Source organism: Ursus americanus, chromosome 25 (assembly GCF_024610735.1).
Source record: "Ursus americanus isolate L20-20 chromosome 25, mUrsAme1.1.p, whole genome shotgun sequence".
NCBI classification, from domain to species: Eukaryota; Metazoa; Chordata; class Mammalia; order Carnivora; family Ursidae; genus Ursus; species Ursus americanus.
Genome location: NC_142151.1, coordinates 19,229,791 through 19,253,845, shown reverse-complemented (window position 1 = coordinate 19,253,845; position 24,055 = coordinate 19,229,791). Strand labels below are relative to the sequence as shown.

Genomic DNA, 24,055 nt, shown 5'->3' with positions numbered 1-24,055 from the left:
GATTTTTCTTTAGCAGAAGCATAAAAATACTGAAGAGGAATAGGTCCTTTGGGGGACAATGCTCTGGGACCATGACAAAATATTTAAATAAAGAAATCAAATACTGGGTAATTCCTTCAAAGTAGTGTTATTACTTAAAAATGTTACTCATAGCACTAGGTATTACACGCAACTGATAAATTATTGAACACTACATCTGAAACTAAGTATATACTGTACGTTGGCTAATTGAATTTAAATGAAAAAAATGTTATTCATAGAAATTGAGGTCTTATTATAAAAAAAAAAGGGGAGCTCTACCAAAAACTAAATTGAGCCTTTTTAGTAAAAATAAACCCAAAATGGTCACATTACAACCGAATATGTAAAAACATAATAACATCAATAATCCTTTATACTGAGAATGTTCATACAAACTGAAGTATAGCGCCCTTTACAGGTTCATAAATAAAGGTACATAAACACTATCACAGTGTGGTTTAAGCCGGGTTGTTTCAACCTTACTAGTGTTTTATGGACTGATTCTCCAAAATACGTTTCTGCAGCAAGTACTCACCTATAACGCTCTTTCAACAAATAGACTGTTTTACAGACTATTTTGGGCCCTGTATCATGCTAGGGACTGGCTATGGCAGAAAAACTAAAAACAACTTTACAGTGGTATTACAATGTACATTTATTTCCTCTCACACACTGAGAAAAGCAGTTTGGTATAGTGAAAAGAATACTGACCTAGAAAAAAATATAGTTAATTCCTACTGTAGCCACTTATAATTCCTTTTTAATTTTCAGAGTAATAGAATCATGTATTATACACCATGCAAACCTGATTCAGAAAATAAATTGGACTATGTAAATATTTTAAATTTTTTAATTAAAAATAAAAATACAGCATTTCATTACATTTTTAAGGCTCTTGAGGCTCATAACCATTAGAAATGACAAAATACTCTAACCTAAAAAGGAAAAAGAACGCTGCAGACCCTTAATTATATTAAAGCTGTTGGGGCACCTGGTTGGCGCAGTCGGTTAAGCGTCTGACTCGGTTTCGGCTCAGGTTGTGATCAGGGTAGCGAGATTGAGCCCCGCGTCTGGCTCTGCGTTCAGTACAGAGTCTGTTTCAACTCTCTCTCCTGCTCCCTGCCCCTCCCTCCTCAAATAAATAAATCTTAGTAATAATAAAGCTGTAGTGCTGGAATTATAAAATCCTCCACCAGGTCACAGATTCTTTAAGAATTAAGAAAGAAAAATATGTTTTCTAATAAATTTTATCCTTTTAAGAAATAGTCTCTACGTTTTCTCAAAGAATATTTTTCATTTTCAAAATGTACCTAAATTACTTCTCCCCAAAACCCCAAAATATTCTGGTTGCCTGGCTAGCTCGGTGAAGCATGATGAGACCCTTGATCTCAGGATTGTGAGTTCAAGCCTCGTGTTCGGTGTAGAGATCACTTACAAATAAAGCCTTAACAAAACAAAACTCCAAAACATTCAAATGACATACAGGATTTAACTGCCTTTCTAATAAAGACTGTATGTTTATTAGCATCTCCTTGTAGGTCTGCAAACCTAGGCCTTGTTTTACAGATAAATATCAGTTTTTCATACTGAGAAGCTACCTACACTAAGAATTTGTGTTTGCCTTTTAAAGAACTATTCAGAGGTATTAAGACTTAAAAAAAAAAATTAAGTATAAAGAAAGCCCAACTATTTTACAGACTTCAACCGTATCTTCCCATTTTAAATGTTATCTGAGCATCTAACACTTCTGTTAATCGTATATTATTAAAACAAGAATTCAAATAGCAAACAATAAAAGATGTTTCAAATAATTGTGGCAAATTCTATCCTTTTAAGAGTACTTGTATATTTAAAACATTTTATTAAGGTGTGAGAGGGAAAAAAGTTTTACAGTCAAAGATTTACTGACATGATTATCAATGCTTTCAGAGTAAAACAAATCTTAAAATACGCATTGAGAGTTAATTACTCTTCATCTTAATTTTCTTTCATCTGAAATTCAGAAGTCATGTGTGTCCACTTTAGGGAAGATTTATATAGGAAAAAGTTTATTAGAAAAATAAACAACTTTAAATTTTACAATATTTTCTACTTCCATAATTATTTTATATAGAGCAGATGTGTCTTATGGTTTAAACATAATCTGATTTACAAAAGCTCATTTAGTCCTAAGGATACAAAAACACAAATGGTGAAATGTTGGTAACTACTAAGAAATTCAAGTAAACTTTTTTTTAAAAAACACCATTTGTTGCAGGTACCTAATATAGCAATATTTACTGAAAAGTATAAAGGACTTTCACTGAAATTTACTGTACTGGCTTATTACCAAATTTAATACTATCAGATTAAAATGTAGATTAATGTGTGTGGCCTAGGCTTATTTTTCAAAAATTTATCAGCTATACCAGGAACTGGCAAATTTTTTCCTTAAAACACCAGAGATTAAGTATTTTAGGTTTGCAGGCCTTAAGTTCTCACTACTCAACTCTGCCACTACAGGGAGAAGCAGTCATAGACCACACGTACATGAACGGATAGGCCTGTGGGCTGCAGTTTGCCTGCTGCTGACATATACAATGGATTCTGAATAAGAGACTGATAATTTCAGGCGCCATATTACGAATATGTCATATATGGGGGTTAGGAGGAAAAATATAAATGGTAAACATCACTAAATGAATTATTTTTGGTTAAAATTTTCACACTTATTTCCCAATTGCATGTCTATATACATGTATATATACAAGTTATAAAACTATTTCATTTTAATTCCATATTCTTTTTGGTGTGTTAATACAGTACCAGACCTAAGTCAGATAAGCAGCAAAGTACCACAAGTGACTGAGTACTCAGAGGCTAGCTAATCAATAACCATGAAATTTGGTTTTGACATCTAAATATTTCCAAACAATGAAAAAAACGAATTTATTTGCTGTGCCCTTAAAGAAAATATGAGATGTATATTTCAGAGGTCGTTTTAAAATTTAATAGAATTGTTACAATTCTGAAGCTAAATGTGATTTGCTTTGTTTTATTAGAAAAAATACTCAGGCAAGGTCTACAATCATCGGTCAATTAAGAATGACTTACAAGAACATGAGGCAATAAAATAAAAAATACAGGTACAAACTATATATCTGAAACACTTCTATTTGGCAATTTTATAACAAATCAAAATTTTAAAAGAACAAAGGAGATTGTAGATTACTTCGTAGATACAGAATAAAGCAATTGATGAAGTGCTTAAGCAAAAGAAAAAAAAAAGTAAAACACACTGCTTTTCTTTTCTTTTCAAAAATAAAATCACATTTGCTACAGATCAAATGGATAATACCCTTATTAAACAACCATTCCAGAATGTCTTATAGTAGCAGTGCTTTTATTTGCACTTCATTTAATTTTATATGACTCATTTCATGTATATAGCTCTTTACCCCACTGTTAACGAATAAAGTCTCCCATAATTTTTACTATTTTTAAAATTTTTTAAAAGTAAATGAGAAATGATTTATGTATCATGGAACCTTTCCCATTTTGGAACCAAAGGCTTAATTCTATATTTTTGTCTATTCTTTTCTTTAAAAAATTTAGTGTAAAAACTGCTGGTTTTTATATCAGTGTAGTAAAGTGAAAACTCCTCAATCAGGAGTATTTTCTGCAGTTTGACTGCATATAACCACATATACTTTACAATATGTCCTTCCAACAGTAAGGAAATAATTGATTTCACGGTCACTGTCAGAAATGAGTGCCATAATTCTATTATGGGTATAGGTCCTCCCTCAAAGACTTTCTGGAAGGATGTTCAATGTGTTTTGTTCTTATAGATATTAACAGTAGTACATAGTCCCTTAAGTCTGCAAAGACATTTATTGTTAAAGAAGGTGCTTTATTAACAATTCCTCTGGCAGCACTAGTGAATTACAATATCCTTCAATATTATTTCTACCCATAATATATACATTTAACTTTCATGCCTCTAGAAAAACATCTACAGTACATTTCATAATATAAAAATATATTACAAATCTGCTGAATTATTTACAAGCAATGTTCTATTATCTCTATGCAACATTTGTTTGATACAATACTAACAAGTTACACATATTTCCATTTCTGTAAGTTAAAAAAAATCCATATGGCTTCTTGCTTACCAAGCAAGAAAGTGATTTTATTTTCCTTTTCAAAACCAACTTTGGTGCATAAAGGATTCAGTTTGAAAATACTTAAAAAACAAAAACAAAAACCACAATTTTTCTTATGTTAAGAAAAAACTCATAAACCAAATGTTTTCCTCAGAAAAAAAAAATTAGAGGCTTATATAGGTTAAAATGAAAATATGAGGATTATTCAAATAATTTGAAATAGAGGTTTTTCAAAAACCGTTAACAGATTAGTTATATAGGTAAATATTAACATACTGTACTCCATGAGAGAACCCTAGTCCTGAAAAGGGAGCCACCAGACATACTGCAACACTCTTTAACAGAAATTTTCAGCCCTAATTCGATAGACGAATTTTTAGTTGATTGCAAATGTCGTTCACTGTTTGCTTAAATACAAATTGAACACTTTTCTTATCAGAGTTCTGCAAAAGAACACAAATGGCAACCAATCACATCTATTTATCATAATTGAAAGGTAAATTATCTCTTGATAATTTTCATTGTCTAAGTATTTCCTAATATGACTTCAAATCAATAGACACTGTCAAGACAAATATCCTTACAGTGCTTTTGGTATTTTTAAGGGCACACGTTGTAATTGTTTTCTTTCCAATATAAACTACTGTAATCGCTAAAGGGGGAAAAAAAAGCAGCTTAAAGCAGCAAGCATGCAAAGCCTTTAAGAAGCTGTTCCACTAAGTTGCCAGAAGAGTGTTTGCTCAGTCTCCCACAGTACCATTCCATGAAAATGTGGATATACAGTAATATATTAATATATTCCACAGAAGAGCCTACTTCATTCACAGAATGTTTACACTAAGCATAAATATTACTCTAAATACTGGATTTAAGAAAAAAAAAAAAAGGAAAGGGGTTGACTCTAATGTGCAACTTTTACTAAACCCATTGTCAGTGACTAAGACTGCAGGTGTCCCCGCTTGTTTGCTTTTTATGTATTTATTTATTTTTTACCTCTTCAACCTCTTCTGCGGCATTGTTCTAGAAAAAGAGAAAAAGGAGTATTCTTTTATTCAACTGAATCAAAAACACATTAAGTATTTCAAAAGAGACATTTTTAAAAGCATTAAATAAGGTATAGGCAATGTGATAATCATTGATCATTAAAATTTATTTCCAAAGCATTCACACTTTAATGGATGCAAACTCAGTTACATTAATACAGCTTTTTAATAAACCCTTTTCATATAACCTAATATGATCATAAAAGAGATTCTTATGCTTAATGCATGCATTTTAACCAACTAGAGCTTCAAAACGGATGCTTAAATCTTAAATAAATATGTTTTTAGTTTCATTTTGAAGTTAATATATTTTTGGAAGGTTTGTCATGCTTTGAGATGTGTATAAGCTACAAAATAATTCTCCTAAAACAAGTTAGAACAATTGCTTTTTTACTTAATTTCACAAGGTTTCCAAATAAAAATCCAGCCCTTGCTCACACATTACACCACAGCAAATGTAGCCAGTTCTATTAATCTGTACTGCTTTAGGAGAGACTCAATTCTAATTTCCGGAACAGTAGAAGCATGAAAGTTTAGACTCAAAACTAAATGTTAAGACCAGGGCAGGGATTGGAGGAGGGGGGTGAAATACAGTTAAAGAAAAAGAACTCCATAGATGCATTTAATATATCTTAAGAACATGTTCATTAACCGAAAATGAAATCAACAAGAACTGTAGACAAACACTTTTGAGAACATGCAATGCAATTCCTACACTCTTTTGGACAGTAGTTCTGCACCTCAATGTTTTTTAAGTCACTAAAAACATTCACTAAAATGTCTAATTTGCTTCCTTATACACAAGAATTACAAAAATTAGCTGGTCTGTGAAAAAGGAAGACCCTTACGGGGGGGGGGGGTAGAATGAAGGGCAGAACACAGAAGTCAGTCTGAATCTTGTAATTAAGATTCATGCCCCTTTGTCAACCCTCTGTCTAACGGATGTTTACAGCCAGTTCTAATAGCAGGGTAGTTTTCCCAAAATATCATTCTTTTAGAATGCTAATTTTAATTACTCCCTTCAAAGAGTAAGCAGAAATAAACCCTACATTAAGAATCAGTAAATAAAGAATATTCAATTATTTTTCTTATAAAGGAAAGGTAAATTGTGACTTTCCCATATTTTTGGTAGTGGATTTCCCTCAATCTTCTCCTTTAAGGTAATTTCACTGTTTACTACGCTAGTTAATCTCTTGATAACATAGTTCATCCCACAAAAAATAAGTTTTTATGGTACTTATTCTTAGCACCTTCATCAGAAGATGTTTAAAATAAATTTCGGGGGAGTAAGGAAAACTCAAAAGAGTCTCAGTGTTTCTCCATGGTTAAGGTCCATTATGTTAGAATTTTATTCTCAGAAGATATCTTCAATTATAAGAAATCCTATTATACTAATAACATTCCAAAAAGTTGAGACATAGAATGAACAGAACCTTCAAAGTGTTTAACTGCTTCAGAATTTGGTGTAGGACACAGCCTCTTTATGATAGCTAAAATTCACATTTGGGATTATCAATTATTATATGCTATCTTATTCTTATTCTATTCCTATTCCTATGCAAAATACATATCAAATTAAAATTGATATTATTCTTATTCTATTCCTATGCAAAATACATATCAAATTAAAATTGATTTTAAAAACAGAGAAAGTTTGCTCACGAAGAGTGCTTTTTAAGCAATTTCACCACTTTCTGATCACCCTAGGGTATGTCATTTGGACGGAGGCAGTAAAAAGAGTTCAGTCATATACTATCTGTGTAACCCTGGGCAAGCTATTTAAACTCTTGCCTCAGTTTTCCAATCTGTAAAACAGAGATAGTAACACCTACTTCACAGGCTGCTGTGAGGATGAAGTGTATGTAAAGCACCTAGCAAAGTGACTCAGCACATAGTCAGAAATGTTGGTCTCTTCTCCTTCCCCCCCTATACCTTCATAAGCACAGCACACTAAAACAAAGGTCAGATCAGAAAATTATTAGCAATGTGAACACTGAGCCACCTCTTAAAAACAAACACAACAATATTTAAACTGCTCTTCTAAAAAGTTTGGGTGGAGTATAATTTAAATTCAACCAATTTGATTCAACCAATTTAATTTTGGGGCACATGGGATATATTCCCAGACCCACAAAAGTATGATATTATAAAAAGAATTACATAAACAAAAGGCACTTATTTTCAAAATGCTATATATATTACAATCTAAGCTATGTAAAATAAATCTGGAATTATAACTTTACCAAAACATTATCTTTCTGGATCCTACAACTTTATAAACATTTGTGATGGAATTTGCATATACAAAGCTCCAGAAAGCGAACTATGCTTGGTACTGAAATTCAGTACTTAAAAATAAGTCCTAACCTTATATCCAAAATTGAGGGAGATTTAAGATTACAATTCTAGAAGCAGAAGAGCAAATCAAGAATGAAATTACCTGTATATGTTTGGATCCAAAAGCAAGGCAGTATCTTTGGGCAGCTTTGATAAATGGACTACTTTAGTTTTTAACTGATGTCGTTCACTTTCATTCACCCACACGTCAGGCAGACTATGAAGTAAAAACAAGTCATAAATGAAATAACGTTAATCGTAAACGTACTCTTCATATAACCTCACATTACCCAGACTCTTCTGGTAGTGTAACTGAGCCACCTAGGTTAACAAGCTTTTCAGGAGCTAAGGAACATCAATGGGATGCAGAGTCTCAGCTAAAAAATGGCAGGGAAATTTCAGGAATGAATTTGGGAATGAGTTAGGAATTTTTGGTGACAAACCGAATCAAGCTTAGAAACATGCATTATAAAACACTGTCTTTTAATTCACTGAGTAAAATTCATACTTGAGCTTGACTTGATGACAATTTGACAATGAGCTTTTTCTTCTTTTTTTACTGAAGTACAGTTGACTTCCAATACTATGTTAGTTTCAGGTGTACTACATAGTAATTCAACAATTACAGGCATTACTCTGTCACTGTATCACGTTATCATAATACTCACTATATTCTTTATGTTGACACCAAGTTTTTTAATGAAGAAATAAGTAAACACCCCACTAGATTAACCCCATTTAAAAAAAAATGCACATGTGATCAAATCCTGAATGCAGAGAAATTTAATCCTACCAGGAAATTAAAATAAAAGCAATTTGGTATTTGGACTGATCAATTTCCAAAATATTAAGAATACACATATATTTTAATATATCTTAAAGGAACTATGTTTATAACCTTAACATAAAAGAGCTCCTACAAATCAGTATGAAAACAGGTGAATACTTATTGGGGAAAAAGGGACAGGGGAGACAAAGGACACAAACCAACAATTCACCAAAGATTAAAAAGTTTAAAAATTATCTTATTTGTAATCATAGAAATACAAAATGTAAGAGTGATAATAATCAATGTGTTAATAGTAAGCCAGAGAAGTAAGCTCTCTAATGTAGTAGGTCGGATTATAATTGGCACAAACTTTCAGGAAGACAATACAGGACAACACATATCGAAAACCGTAACATTCTGCAGTTTGTGTATTGAATTTAATAGCTCTTAACAGAAAAATGGGTAACTTTAATGTTTCAGAAAAAGGAGCTCATTAAATAAATTTTACAGATTTACACAGCCATTTCAAAATATTTTACAGTAGCATTTCTACAAAACGTGGGGGGGGGAGAAGGGGGAAAGTGGTAGAAAATATGTTCTACTTGTTAATGGCAGTTTGATAGTCACAGGATTAAAAAAAAAAGCTAGATGTCTTTACTAACATGTTAGCGCATGTATTGTAAACTCCCAAATCTATTTAAGAACTCTTAATTCATGGGGCACTGGTGATTCAGTACGTTAAGCATCTGACTCTTGATTTTGGCTCAGATCATGATCTCAGGGTTGTGAGATCAAGCCCCACTTTGGGCTCCACACCTAAGGTGTAGCTTGCTTAAGATTCTCTCTCTCCCTCTGTCCTTCTTCCCAACCCCTCTCTCCCTTAAAAAAAAAAAAGAAAAGAAAAGAAAAGAAAAAAAGAATAAGAGCTCTTAATTCACATCACATTCATTAACATCTCCTTGGAATGAGAAACAATATTATAGAAAAATATTTAATAACAGGGCGCCTGGCTGGCTCAGTCGGTTAAGCATCTGCCTTCAGCTCAAGTCATGATCCCAGGGAGTCTGCTTCCCTCTCTCCCTCTACCCCTTCCTCCCCTGCTCATGCTTTCTCTCTCTCAAATAAATAAATAAAATCTTAAAAAAAAAAAAATTTATAACAAAGACAAATGTTAACCACATACTATTAATTTCTGAAAAACCAAATATACACAATGAGATTCCATCCTATGATACACTTTCATTACCTTTTCTAACAAGAAAAAAAAATTAATGAAAAGATAAAAGGAAAATTAAACACAAAATGTCTAATTAAGGGGCACCTGAGTGGCTCAGCTGATTAACCATCTGCCTTTGGCTCAGGTCATGATCCCAGGACCGTGGGATAGAGCCCCACATCAGGCTCTCGGCTCAGCGGAAAGCCTGCTTCTCCCTCACCTTCTGCCCCTCCCCCAGCTTGAGCTCTCTGTCAAATAAATAAATAAAATCTTTAAAGAAAGAAAGAGAGAGAGAGAGAAAGAGAAGGAAGGAAGGAAGGAAGGAAGGAAGGAAGGAAGGAAGGAAGGAAGGAAGGAAGGAAATGTCTAATTAAGGAGCATGTGGGCCAGAAAAACCTAACTGCTAGAAAACCAGTCACCTGATTTTTCTATAAAATATCAGTGTGTGCTAGAAAGTATTTAGAAATTTTTTAAATAAATGATTCAAACAAAGGCACAACTAAGGCTGCTTGCATACCATCAAAGGGTCACTGAAAAATCCTAAAAGTAATCACATCCTAAAAATGATTAAGAACTGCTGCAACAACTTTTATTAAAAACAGTAAAAAAGCTAGTTTTAAAGCTCATAACGTGACCCAGGTACTATAAGAGCTTTCACAGATTATTTTTTAATCCTGAAAAGTCAAAATGTTTTGCAGTTTAATTTCTGTAATTCTTTTATAATATTCAAACCCAATAACAAGTAATTTTTTAGTATAAAATATTAATAAAAATAAGACAGTCTATTCATAATAGTATTCCAAACACTTACATGTCTTCAGGCATCCAATGAAGCAAAAGTTTTATCTTTCCAGAATCCTCTTTTCTCTTAGCTATTACCTAGTAGTGATACAAAAGAGATCATGAAAATGATTTATAGAACATTATTTTAATATATCAATAAAAAGCACTTTTGATCCTAATCAAGAATTTTTAAGTCTTCATATCCTGGACCACATATTACCACAATATTTTGTTCTGACCTTGGAGAAGCTTCGCCTTTGATAATGTATTTTCACAAAAGACAGAGGAAAAAGGAGTTGAAGAAGTTTTGCACTGACAAATACTAGCACCATATTAATTTTATTAAGGGAATGAAAATTCTATTTATTTTAGTATCTATTAACGTCTGAAAAGTAGCTAGACTGCCAACCAAAAATCTGTATTGGTTGGAATATTTTTAAAGAACAAATAAAAGAGTAAAGAAAAAATAACAGCTGAAATGGGAAAAGTCTTTAATTTATGACTAAGATATTTGTTGTTTTTCTATTTGCTGGTTGGTCTGTGTTATTTTAAATGAAACTTTAGCCAGTCAGTGTTTAGGTTCAGTTATAAGGAATCAAAGTTAAATGGTGGATCAACCTGAATAAAAAGACCTACATAATACAAAATGTAAAAAAGGCAACGTACTTGTCATTCATTACCAGATTCTGAAAATTAAGGAAATGCTTAAATAATTGACCAAAACTGTATTTTATAACTCTTACAACTTCCTTATTAACAAAATTAGCACTTTAGTGTTCTCGTAGTCTAAATTTCCATTATTTTTACCAAGTTTAAGCTGCAAACAGCCACCTCAAAATATACTAGAAGTAAGTAAAAACAGCACTTTATACGAAAATAAAATACCTTCTATTCCCATTTTTTAAAAACCAACAGTTAACTACTCTAATTCTAGATTTGGCAATGAGATTAATTTAAGAGCCCAAAGACGGATCTGAATATGCTGAAATAAAATACCTCTACAAAAAAATAAGACATGAAAACAATGCAAATCAACCAAGCACAGCAAGCCAACTGACTGGTAACTAGGATTCTGCTGACCTCTTCTGGAGAAGGCTCGAAAGAAAATGTTTCAATTAAACAAGTAAGACAAATTAGGCCAACTGCACAGTATGTACCTCATACATACTTTTCTGCAAACTGTTCCATTATCAGTATGGTTGGTTATTTCCTATAATTGCTTATCTGACTTCTAAGAAACTTAAATTTGCAGTTAGTATTGGATAGTCTGCCTACTGAAAGAAGTGATTTTAACACATTCCACCTCCATCAAAACCTTCCTAGTCATGGAACTAGGGAGGTCCACTGAACCCCTTTCTTATCTGTTGAGTCCAGTGAAGTACGTTTTCCTGCACTGATGTCTCTTCCTTCCACTTTCCTCAGGAAAAAGCACTCCTCAGATTATACTCTACCTTGTGGCTCTTCCCCAGTTCAAGGCATTCATGCCTCCTGATGTGACTTGGGGATGCAAATCACTCCTATTTGCTAGTTTCTTATTGTATGGCAAACATAAACCTCTCAGATATTTTCTACAGCGAAAAAACTTATTTTCACGTTCACAATTTTGACGCAGTGAATTTAAAAAAAATTTTTTTCCAGACTCCTAATATCACCACTGTTTTTAGTTCCTTCATTTTTTTGAACATTATCTATTCCTCCCATGGTGAACCTAAGGATTTCATCACAAGAAGCTACCTTAATGAGAAAGCATGTGAACGCTGGTGCTTCATTTTTTAAAACACAACCTTATTCACCATCATCACCATTATTACTTAACATGTCGAGATACTTGCTCATTACTAAACCATTATTTCATCAGATCTATTGCCCTGTAAAGTCAGTGATAAGCCCCAAACCTCACTCCTTACACTTCTTCTCTATTTATACTTGGTTTCTAGGTGACTATCCAGTCTGATTCCTTTAAACACCATTTACATGCTGAAAATGTCCATATTTGTATCTGTAGCCACACCTCTCCTCCAGGCTCAAACTCTTACATCCAACTGGCTAAGTGAAAGAGACAACAGATTCTCTACTGAATGTGTCAAAAATTAAGCTCTTGATATTCTCCTTTCCCCCAATCTGCTCTCCTCAAATCCTCTATTAAATGGCAACTCCATTCTTTTGCCCAGTTGCCCAGGCCAAAAACACCGGAGTCATCTTTTACTTCCACTATCAAACCCGACATATGATCCATCCGTAATTCTGGTCAGTAATACTTTCAAAAGATATCCAGAATCTAACAATTCTTAGCATCTCTACTGTAACCATTCTAGCCTTTCCTCGCCTCAGATACCAGAAAGACTGATCCTCTTTTCCCCATCCTGATCTACATTCTGTTTTCAACACAGAAACCCAAGTGAGCACATTAAAATCCACAGGAGAGGAAAGAGATCAGTGAGTTCTCTAAAGCAGGGGATGGAGAGCAGAGGTAAACTACAAAATTACCTAGAAAACTTTTGAGTGATGGGAATGTTCTATATCTTATCTGTGGCAGCAGTGGTGGTTTCATAGATCAATTGTCAAAACTCATAAAACTGCATACTTTAAAAGGGTGCAGTTTATATTTACTATACCTCAATAAAAATTACGAAAAAAAAATCACATCAGACCATGGCTACTCAAACTTCTTCAACGGCTCCCTATCACACAAAGAATAAAAACCAAACTCTTAGTCCAATAATATTCTCCCCCTATTACTGACTTAACTCCTACTCTCTGCCTTCTCACGTACTTGACATATTTTCAAACATACTTGGCATATTCCTATTTTTCAATTTTATATTTGATTTTCTCTCCAGCTATGATGTCCATCCCCCTAATAACTGAATGGCTCATACCCCCACTTCCTGTAAGTTTTTACAATTTCATTATTTCATCTTGTTTATCATGTCTCTTCTATTAGACATGGTTTATTGTTTTGTTTTAATGGTTTTGTTCACTGTTGTATCATCAGTACACAGTAGGTGCTCAGTATTTAAGTGAATGAACAAATGAGTACTAATGCACACTTTGGGTCTGGTGACCACATCTTACTTACTGACCTTGGAGAAAAAGAACAATTACAGACCTACCAAATCATAAACCTATGTTATCAAACTTCAAAGGAAGATTTCAGAGGTGCCTGGTGCTCAGTCAATTAAGCATCTGCCTTCAGCTCAGGTGATGATCCCAGGGTCCTGGGATCGAGCCCCGTTTTGGGCTCCCTGCTCAGCAGGGAATCTGTTTCTCCCTCTCCTTCTGCCCCTCCACCCACTTATGCTCTCTCTCTCCCGCAAATAAAATAAAATCTTTAAAAACAACAAAGGAGGACTTTAACCATTACTGCTGAACAAGCCCCTGATCTTGCTGAATCCCAACAGAATTCCCAGTACAGCCATCTTAACTTTGTCTTCACAAATTCCAATTTTCCTTTCAACTCTTTCATTCTTATTTAGATAAACTGTATTTCCAATGTTTTTTTTTTAATCCAATGTTCTTTAAAAGAGAATAAATACGGTGCACTTTTCCTCAAACCCAAACTCACATCATGTGCTCCAACCTCAGAAAAGGCTCTCTTGCTTTCTATCTAATCTTTACATTTCTTGCCCTTAATTCTGGCGATCATAATCAAAATTGGGAATTTTTCACTGGAAGTATACATAAAAGAAAAAGTGAAAATGTAATGCAATAGAACCTCAATGTTATAGGAGATGGAAAAAAACAGATATTCAAACCAGAAGAGAAACCGGTACCAGTATTGATTTTTTTAGGCAGCTCTTTCTACCCACGGGTCCTGTCCTCATGCTTTAATAAAACCACCTTTTTGCACCTAATAATAATAATAATAATAATAATAATAATTGATCTTCTGTATTTAATTCTTGTGCATTCTGGTTGATATAAAAAATAAAACCTAAATTCAGTATATTTTATATTTCAACAGTCAAAATTAAACAATCTCTTTCTCCAGGGATTCAAATCACCAAGGTCTGGTCTAAAATTTATCTCTACTAACTTACCTATACCAAAATACACCAATTTAAGGATTACTGGATAATAAAATGGCAAGGGGCATGGGAATAAAGAACAACTCTGTTACCTCCTAGCTAACCAAAAATATTTATTGCTTTTTCAAATTTGACACTTTTCCTATAGTGAACATAGTCAGTTGTTCAATGAATATACAAACTGTCTACTATGTATCAAGACACAATTACAGAAATTTGGGGTATGTCAGTAGAACAAATGAAAGCTCCCTCCTTCACAAATCTTTAATTTAATGGCCATTATCTTATTTCTGTTTAATTCCAACTTCAGATGTGTTTTAGGGGTGAGGGAGGAGCATGTAAGCATTTAGGGCTATGAGTTAAAAAGAATCTAATATTCTAATTTTACAAATGAGGAAACCAGAAAAGACACCTAGTTTAAGGTTACATACAGCCTGACCTTCAAATGCCTACAAGCCCAAATGTCACCCCAATATTCCTAAATATCTCAAATTAAAGGCTAAAATACTCAATTTAATCATCAAAATGTTGAACTGTGGGAAATACAGTTGATTCTTGAACAATGCAGAGGTTAGGGCTGCCAACAACCCACGCTATTGAAAATCCACATAACTTAAAACAGCCCACTGTTTATCAGAAGCCTTCTCGACAACATAAACAGTCGATTAACATATATTTTATACATTATATGTATTATATACCATATTCTTACAATAAAGTAAACTAGAAGAAAATCATAAGGAAGAAAAATACATTTACAGTACTTCACTGTATTTATTGAAAAATCTGTTAAGTGGACCTGTGCAGTTCAAACCCATGCTGCTTAAGAGTTAACTGTATTTGCTTTATAACCAACAATACATGTAATTTTTAAAGATAGAGCAGAACTTTTTGTGATTTTGTTAAAATATATTTTCTTCGATTTTGAGTTTAGAAATATGATTGTGAAAGTCAAAATACATGTTGTTGCAAACCTACATAGATAATTAAAAAAAACAGTAACAAATACTTACAGTACTATGAAAAACAACACTGTGTCCCTTCCCTAAACTTTCTATATGAGCTGAGAGGTTAAAGCATATGGCTCGATGTCTTATCGCATCCAGTGTTTGTGCATCGAAGAAATCATGTGGTCGTGCTAAAAGTCAATACAAAAAGGTAAAGAATATTTAGAAAAATGTAACAACTTGCCAAGCAGCCAAATAGTCCATTTTCCACAAAAATATGTAATAAGTAAGAAGGATTGAAACAATTAACATAAGAATTTTGCTTTCAGAACTTGGGGTCTAGCTGACAAGAAGGATACACAAAAGCGGACTTCCAACTACTGAGTGAATGTGGGTTAACTGTGCCCACTGGTGTACGAGGTTCTAACCTTAGGCCTTACGATTCCACAGTGCAGCTACCATCTTTTCCGTATAATTTCGTATTTTACTTCAATACCTCTCCTGAGCACCAGTCCTGTATTTTCAACAATATGATGAGTATCTCATCTATCACTGAGATCTAATTCATCACAGCCAAACACATAAAATACAGGTCATGAATATTCTATGTTAACATGTAATCAAAAATTTTCCATATTTGGGGTACCTGCCTGGCTCAGCTGGGAGGAGCACAGGACTCTTGACCTCAGGACTGTGAGTTTAAGCCCCATGTTGGGTATAGAGAGTACTTAAATAAATTAAAAAAAAATTTTTCCCCCAAATTTGACAAACCTGTAATATTATTTTAGAGTTTTTGACAAGAATTTTCTTGATTATAAATAACTCTTCTGGGGCGCCTCAGTGGTGCAGATGGTTGAACATCCAACTTGGTTTTGGCTCAGGCCCTGATCTCAGTGTCCTGAGATGGAGCCCCAAGTCTGCTGGGATTCGCTCTCCCTCTCCCTCTGCCCCTCCCATGGTGCTCTCTCTCTCTCTCAGATAAATAAATAAATATTTAAAGGAAAAAAAAAAAACCTCTAACAACAATCTAAGAAAATTATAAATACAGTTTTCAGCATCAATGAGTCTGCCAAAATTCTTTCTAACTCCCAACTCCCCCAGTTATAAGCTGTGTGACTTCACGTAAACTGCCGAATCTACTTAGCCTGCTTCCTTATCTGTGAAATGGAGCTATAGACAATGATTAAGTAAAACAAATGCATATGAAAAATGCCTTAAATCACAAAGCAGTTTATATTAATAAGCTTATACTACTTTTTAAAATAAGCTCACAAACCTGGAGTAAGCAATCTCTTAATAATAACAAAACTATACACTGAAGATTTAATTTGGTAAGAAAATTTTTTAAATTTCTATTTTCATTCCACTAGTATTATTATAATTTTTTTATATCCTATTTTTATTACTAATAAGAATGTTGCTCAAAATAAGGAAAATGAATTTCTAATTTTATAATTGTGGAGCTTACTAATACATGAACATTTTCAAGATCATCTGGAATTAAATTAAATTTTATTGACAATAAATGAAATGGCATGATTTCCTGGTACAGCATATTCTGAATTACGTGTATGCTGATTTACCACACTATTCTGATTTAACTACTATGTGAAGTGGATTTGCCTCTTACTAATCATGGAGTTCTCAGAACATCTCCACAAATCCACCAGAGCTTTTGTGGGAAATGTTTTCACCAGTTGGCACACTCAATAATGTAAGCTAAATAGCTATTTTTTCATTGGACTTTTCTTCAAAAGGAAATAAACAAAGTATCAAGTAATAAACTAGCAGAACCCACAAGACTAGGAATGCAACAGTAAATCAGAAAAAAAAATTTGACGTTTATGGGACAAAAAAAAAAAAATCAAAAGGAAAAATAAATCCCCTTCTTATTAGATTTGTGGCTACTGGAGGGGAAAAAAAAAGTGTACTCTACTCTGTCCATGCTCTCCAAATATGCTTTTTTCTGAGCAGGATAAGCACTGGGAGAAAACAGAGAAACTAGAACAATAGTCTCCAAAGCAGGTCTGTGTCATGATCCATTAGGATAAGGGAAGAAAATACTATCACTACTTTTGTTTTTCATCTTGATGTTTTTCAATATACCCTTCTTGATAAGTGCTTTATAATGTATCAGCAGCATTACCTGTGTGCGCTATATAAGCATACATGTTGGGACTGGGTGCCCAAGAATTTTCTTTTTAACTGATGAGCCATACAATCAAAAACCTTTGGAGACCATAAAAATACAAACTCCACTTTCCTGTGGTTCAAAATTATACATATTACCTGATTTCTTTTTGCCCTTTTGGTACAGTATTATGGGTATCTCCCCAAGAATGGTATTATGGCCATGTAAAAGAATATCTTTATTCTTAGGAGTTGCATTCTTGTATGTTGGAATCAGGACAAAAAATGTATGTATGTAAGGGAGACAAAGCAAATGTGACACATTCTCTAAATGAAAGATATACAAGTATTTACTGTACTATTCTTTCTACTTTACTTCCAAGTATGTCAAAATAGAAAAGCTTTAAAATAAATTTTAAAAATTCTATCAAACAGAAAATGACTTAAGCTACAGTTCTACTATTTGTTAATGTACTTTTCACCTAGTTAAGTGAAAATGACCTCTCTGAATTATATGAGAAAGGTACTAGCAAAGTGATCATTTTAGTACACTGCCCCAGACATGTATATTTTTAAGGAAGGAACAGATTGCAATGGCAGTAGCTCTGCCATTCAAATCACAGCACTTAATAGTGGCTGCTCATAGTGAAAGATCTTGGATCTTTTAAAGTTTATATATTCAGGATTATCCTCATTCTCCCCCATAAACAGGAAACAAAAAGGTTTTTTTCACCCATCACACAACCTCCTTTCCCACCACTCTCCCTACATAGCCCATTTTATTAGTTAATATTGGAAAAAACATTCTCAAAAGAGGCCATAGACTTAAGCAGACACCAGTCCCTCCATTTCTAAGTGAGGACTGGATATTGAACCGAACCGTTCTCTTTAAGAGAACTAGCAAACTGTATAGATATTACCAAGCAAATAATGTGAAAAAGTCATAAGTTTAAATGATTACTATGTATACACTGAGAAGAAAATAATGAGGCTATTAAGTGGAATAGGTGGGAAAGTTATTCTCAGTTTTGAATACCATAATATATATATATTTAGCAATTTTCTGTGTGTGATTACAAGCTACCCAAATCAATACTCAAGTAAAATGAAGAGATGTCATTTGTTTTTATAAATGGAAGGCAAAAGGAAAATGGATCCATAACCTAAATTCAATAGCCAACTTTGGAAAAATACACATTTATTTCAATAAGCAACTTAAGAGTTTAGAAAAGTTTGTCACCTATGATTTGTTCATTTGTCCACTGTAGCTTTGTAGTAACAAAAAAACGTTAACATTTTAGAGACAAACCTTCTCATCTGGATTAGTGTCTGGAATCTCTTCTATACTCTAATCAAATCCCAAGAGAAAGGAGGGTACGGTGCAATCTACTTTTTTCTTTCTAGTTCACCCTTGCAGTGGACTCCCTTTCAATGACAGCTGCAGTCATATTTCTTCATTTAGTACGTATTTAATTAGCCAGCTGACACTAAGAACCAGGGGCAATGCTAGGCTCTGGAGGTTCTAAGTCAAATTCCTGCTCCCCGCATTTATAAGCCTTATCATCTTGTGTTCTATTCTAAATATTAAGGATACATTTCATAATCTGGTAACTAAACACATAACATAGGTGTTAAAATAGACTGAGGTACTGAGACACATGCTGCAAATAGTTTTTGCTATTCACACATACCGCTTTGGAGCAAACTAGTTACTTTTACTTCATTATTACCTTTAACATGTTCAAATTTTCTAAAATACCACACTGCCATATTTTAAATTTTCTTATTTTAAAACAGAATCAAAGGAGCCCTCAAAATTATATACAGATTTTATATTCTAAGGCCGCATATACTTACCCTCCCTTAACTACTAGGATAAAACATACATCACAATGAACTCTCACACTGATACCCAAGGGATCCTATCTGTTTATTACTATTAACAAAAATACACAAGCAGAGTTAAATAACAGTAAAACCCGACTGCATGAATGCCCAAGATATAAACAAAAGCTATCTAATATACATACAGATTTTTAGTGAAACACTTACGTAATGAGCGTCGTCTTTTGTTCTTTAATTTTCTCCTTTTGTTCATCCCAGCTTTAGAAGGAGATTCTTCTTTGGCCTTTGGCTGGCTAGAAACTTTTGAGGAGTTCTGCTGACTGAAGTGTGTGGGTACATGGCGAGCTAGCCCTCCCTGAGAAGCAAAGCTGGCATTGCAGCCACCAACAACACACTAAATAAAAATAAAAAAGGATGTCAGGGATGCCATGTAGGGCACAAGGAAAATATGAATGAGTGAATATTTTGTACTTTTGGAAGTAAATCAGTAACACTATAGAACTATTCCAGATAGGAATTATGAGAGACTACTACATCCTTTCTTTTTATAAGTTGCCCAAAATAATACACAGGAAGCAGTGGCAGAGCTGGAAAAGAAAACTCTATAGTTTCACAACTCTCCAGTTTACTGCTCTTGCGCTATACAGAATACAAAAATAGTGAGATATTCTTCCCAGAAAAATTGGGTTTTCAATTAATCACTCTCCTAAGAGAAACAGTAAGTTGTGTCTTTTTAAGATTTTATGTATCTATCTGTCTGTCTGTCTGTCTGTCTATCTATCTATCTATCTATCTATCTGAGAGCAAGAGAGAGGGAGAAGCAGGCTCCCCGCTGAGCAAGGAGCCGGATGTGGGACTCAATCCCAGGACCCTGGGATCATGACCTGAGCCAAAGACAGACGTTCAACCGACTGAGCCACCCATGTGTCCCAGTAAGTTGTTTTTAAATCAAAGAATTAGATATCCTGGGGTGCCTGGGTGGCTCAGTTGGTAGTGGCTCATGATCTTATGGGTAGTGGGATCAAGATCTATGTCAGCTCCACGCTCAGCGAGGAGTCCGCTTGGGATTCTCTCTCTCGCTCTCCCTCTCCTGCCCCCCCCCCCCGCACGCTCACTCTCTCTAAAATAAATAAATAAAATAAATAAATAAAGCTTAGGGAAAAAAAAAAAGAATTAGATATCCTAACAATTACTTAGGACTCCTAGATTTTTTAAATTATTTTTATCTTAATGATATATACTACTTCAAGACCTTCAGCAGCCTCCCTACTGTTCTACACTGTTATGACAGATATGGAAGATATACAATGATACCGACTTTTAAACTACTAGATCCAGCTGCTCAGAGAAGACTTATGCCCAGGGTTGGTCGTATGCAACTCTCTATAAGTTCCATTAAATACTGCCTCTTCAGCCTTCTACACTTGCCAGATTGAGAAAACAAAAGGTTAACTACCCAAGTCACCTGGCAGAGCTGTTACTCCCATAAAGAATGCAGAATGTTTGAATATCACTAAAATTATAATACACAAATTAACTATAGTACAAGCATGTGACTTCTAACAAATAAATGTTACTAATTAAAACAACACCATTTTCAAAATGATCCCCAAACAGCAAAATCCACGGCTGGATTTCTGGTGGCTTTTCTAGTAGTACCTCATCCAATTTACTTAGTTTCTGACAACCAACCTCCAAGCATGCAAATCTGTCATGTTGAATACCAAATAAATCCATCACATTAGTCCTAGATGCTTCAACTTATATTAGAGTTTATCTAGATAATACCACAAAAACTCTATGTTTCCAGGCTCTTTCTTTCAATGCAGGCACCTTTACCATTTTAAACTTCTAAAAACACAATACAACTCTGTTAGCAGAGATCATACCTTTATTCACAAAGTCCCTCTAAATCTACCCAACTTTAAAAAAGTTCATCTTCCTTTGCGGATATCCTAACACTTTCACTGCTTATCTAGTTACTTATCCAAATTCATCCTTTCTCCATGCACTCAGAAGGCAAGAACATACTTTTATGAATATATACATGTACATATGTACATGTATGTGTGTATACATATCCAGAGGCACCTTATGAATCATAGCTATTTCTAAATAAATCTGAAGAACTAAACTACTTACAGATTCTGATAAAACTGATGCTGGCTGAAACATTTCACAGCAAGCTCCTTATACAGTGCCATTCATAATTAGTCTATTTATTTTGATAGACAAGAGACTTTTTATGGGCTCTAAGGGTACTCAGCATTACTAATAAAAATCTTTGCCCACTCTAAGGTGCACACTAAGAGGCAGAGGAATGAGTCAAGGTTATGATTCAAGGTTTTCAAACATTTATCTATTTTATGTACTATTTAAGATGCTAAGTATAAGGATAAATACTTATACTTAAGTTCCCACCCTTAAAGAACTTACATGTGGTCAGCAGACTTATGAAATGACAACTTCAAGGAACTACATTCAGGGGTAAGGGACAGAAAGGTATCGGAACCCTGAAGAGGAGCAATCAGCCATATCCAGTCCTTTAAAATTAATATTTCATTTAATTCTTACAATGACCCTATCAGTAGTGTGGCCCTCAGAGAGCCTGCATCAAGAATGTTCAACTACAGATTCTGACAATGAGAAGTTTAGAATCTAATGGTTACTGAATTCTCAGAATTTAAAACTTTACTACGTATATTTTGAGTGCCAAGAAAAAACGCTTTAAAAAATTTCCATCTCCTATAGATTACCAACTGAATGACACTGTCCACCACAAAAGCCACTAGCCAAATGTTGCTACTTAACACTTTAAGACTACTGTGACCAAGAAACAAAACATTAATTTTATTTAATTAACTGAGGTGAAATTCATATAACATGCCATTTTAAACTGTACAATTCAGTGGTCTTTAGTGCATTCACAATGTTGTATAACCATCAGCTAGCTAGCTCCACATCCTTGTCAACACTTGTTATTTTCAGTTTATTTTATTAAAATCATCCTAGTTGAGTACGAAGTAATAACTCATTATGGTTTTTATTTGTGCTTCCTTAATAACCGTTTAATTAAAAAAAAAAGTAATGTCTTTTACTATAACAATAAGACCAGCCCCCATTTTAATTTTCAATTGAATACCTGATACTCAATTTCACTATTGAAAAACTTTTAAGTGTATTTGGAAGAGTGTGGTAAGTGAATCTACCTCTCCAACTGCAAATTTTGTGAGATCTAAACAAAGATAAAATGTTTAGCATCTGAATTGAGAATGCTTAAGTAGAATTACCCTAACGGGTTAGTTTCACACTGTCCAATACATTTTAGGCACTGGACACACACAGTTAGTGAACTCTTGAAATGTGGCTATTCTAAACTGAAAAGAATTCTAAGTATAAAATACACACTGGGGGCGCCTGGGTGGCTTGTCGGTTAAGTATTTGCCTTCAGCTCAGGTCAGGATCCCGGGGTCCTGGGATCAACTCCCTGCTCAGCGGGAAGTCTGCTTCTCCCTCTCCCTCTGCCCCTCCCCCTAGCTTGTGCGCACCCGCACTTCTGTGTGCTCTCGCGCTCTCTCTCTCAAATAAATAAAATCTTTTTTAAAAAATAAAATAATAAAATACACAATGAATTTTGAAGATTTGGTACCCAGAAAAGCAAAAAATTTCATTAACTTTGTACACTGCTAACATGTTGAAATAATAATATAATGGATTAGATCAAAGATACTGTTTAAACTCTTTTCATTTCATTTTAATGAAGCACTGAAAAATTTTAAATGATACATTTGCTTCACACATATTTCTATTATACAATACCACCACAGAATAAAGCCATACGGTATTTATTTTTCTCACTTTTCAATTTTAGAAGATATCATCCCTGTATTTCCTAACACCTATTTAAAAACACACATTGTCCTTTGTGGCCCTTGTGTCAGATGATTTAAGGAATACAATAAAATAAGACAATCTTTGCCCTGGAATTCCCAGTTTAATATTAGTTATTCAAACAAATGTGTTGAAAAATTCCGTATTTCAAATTTTAGTATAGCTACCTGACTACAATTAAGGCAGAGATGACAGTTCAGATTCAAGTCCTCAGGTTTAAATTCAGAAGGACTTTGTGATATAACTCCACCCAGGAATACCCTTAATTGTAAGAGTCCCAGTACGCTAGCAGATTCATTTTATCCCAGGATCCTTCAATACTGCAACGAATAGGCCCTGATAGCATCTAGAACTGAATAAATATCACAAGTGTATTTTAATCAGTGATGCTTCAATGTTCTGGAAATTAATAACGAGAATTCTAATACAAAAGTTTTATCTTTGATTTTAATCATTCATCCATCAAGAATCATTAACAAATCTAAAAAAGAAAACACAAAAGTACAATGAGAATTCAGAATGAGAGAGGTACTTAAAAAAAAAAACAAAATTTTTTTTTTAACATTTCACTTAAATACAAATTCTTTTACCCTAGAAAATAATTTTAAGCATCATCTAATGAATATTCCACTCATTAGGTATATATCACAGAGAACAAGGTGAGAGACATTTGAGCTATTGCCTCAAATGGCCTTTCATTTCTCTCAACGTGAACATCTCATGGTGCTAAGTGTGATTTTAATGTTCAAATAGTCATGTCTTCACCAACACATACAATGACCCCTGAATTCAAGCCACCACTTTGTTCTCATTTCAACAATCAGGGAAAAATCTGGTTGCTGGACACCAAATGTTTTAAATGATCTATCTCCCAAATCCACTGAAATACTCTATGTA

At 33.8% G+C, this 24,055-nt stretch overlaps 1 protein-coding gene across 2 annotated transcripts in view; it reads right to left on the bottom strand.

Annotated features, from left to right (window-relative positions):
* Positions 1-371: 371 nt before the first annotated feature.
* The window catches only part of AEBP2 (AE binding protein 2), a 65,335-nt gene continuing 41,651 nt past the window's right edge, over positions 372-24,055 (bottom strand). Inside the window, exons 4-9 of one of the 2 annotated variants that reach the window (XM_087855673.1) lie at positions 19,475-19,661; positions 15,359-15,483; positions 10,346-10,413; positions 7,653-7,766; positions 5,163-5,189; positions 372-826 (exon numbers count right to left, since the gene is read on the bottom strand). In XM_087855673.1, coding sequence (XP_087711799.1) covers positions 769-826; positions 5,163-5,189; positions 7,653-7,766; positions 10,346-10,413; positions 15,359-15,483; positions 19,475-19,661 — 579 coding nt within the window. In that variant the 3' untranslated portion in view covers positions 372-768. Of the gene's footprint in view, positions 827-3,039; positions 4,613-5,162; positions 5,190-7,652; positions 7,767-10,345; positions 10,414-15,358; positions 15,484-19,474; positions 19,662-24,055 lie in introns of those variants that run through there. The other variant, XM_045781383.2, reaches the window with a different exon arrangement.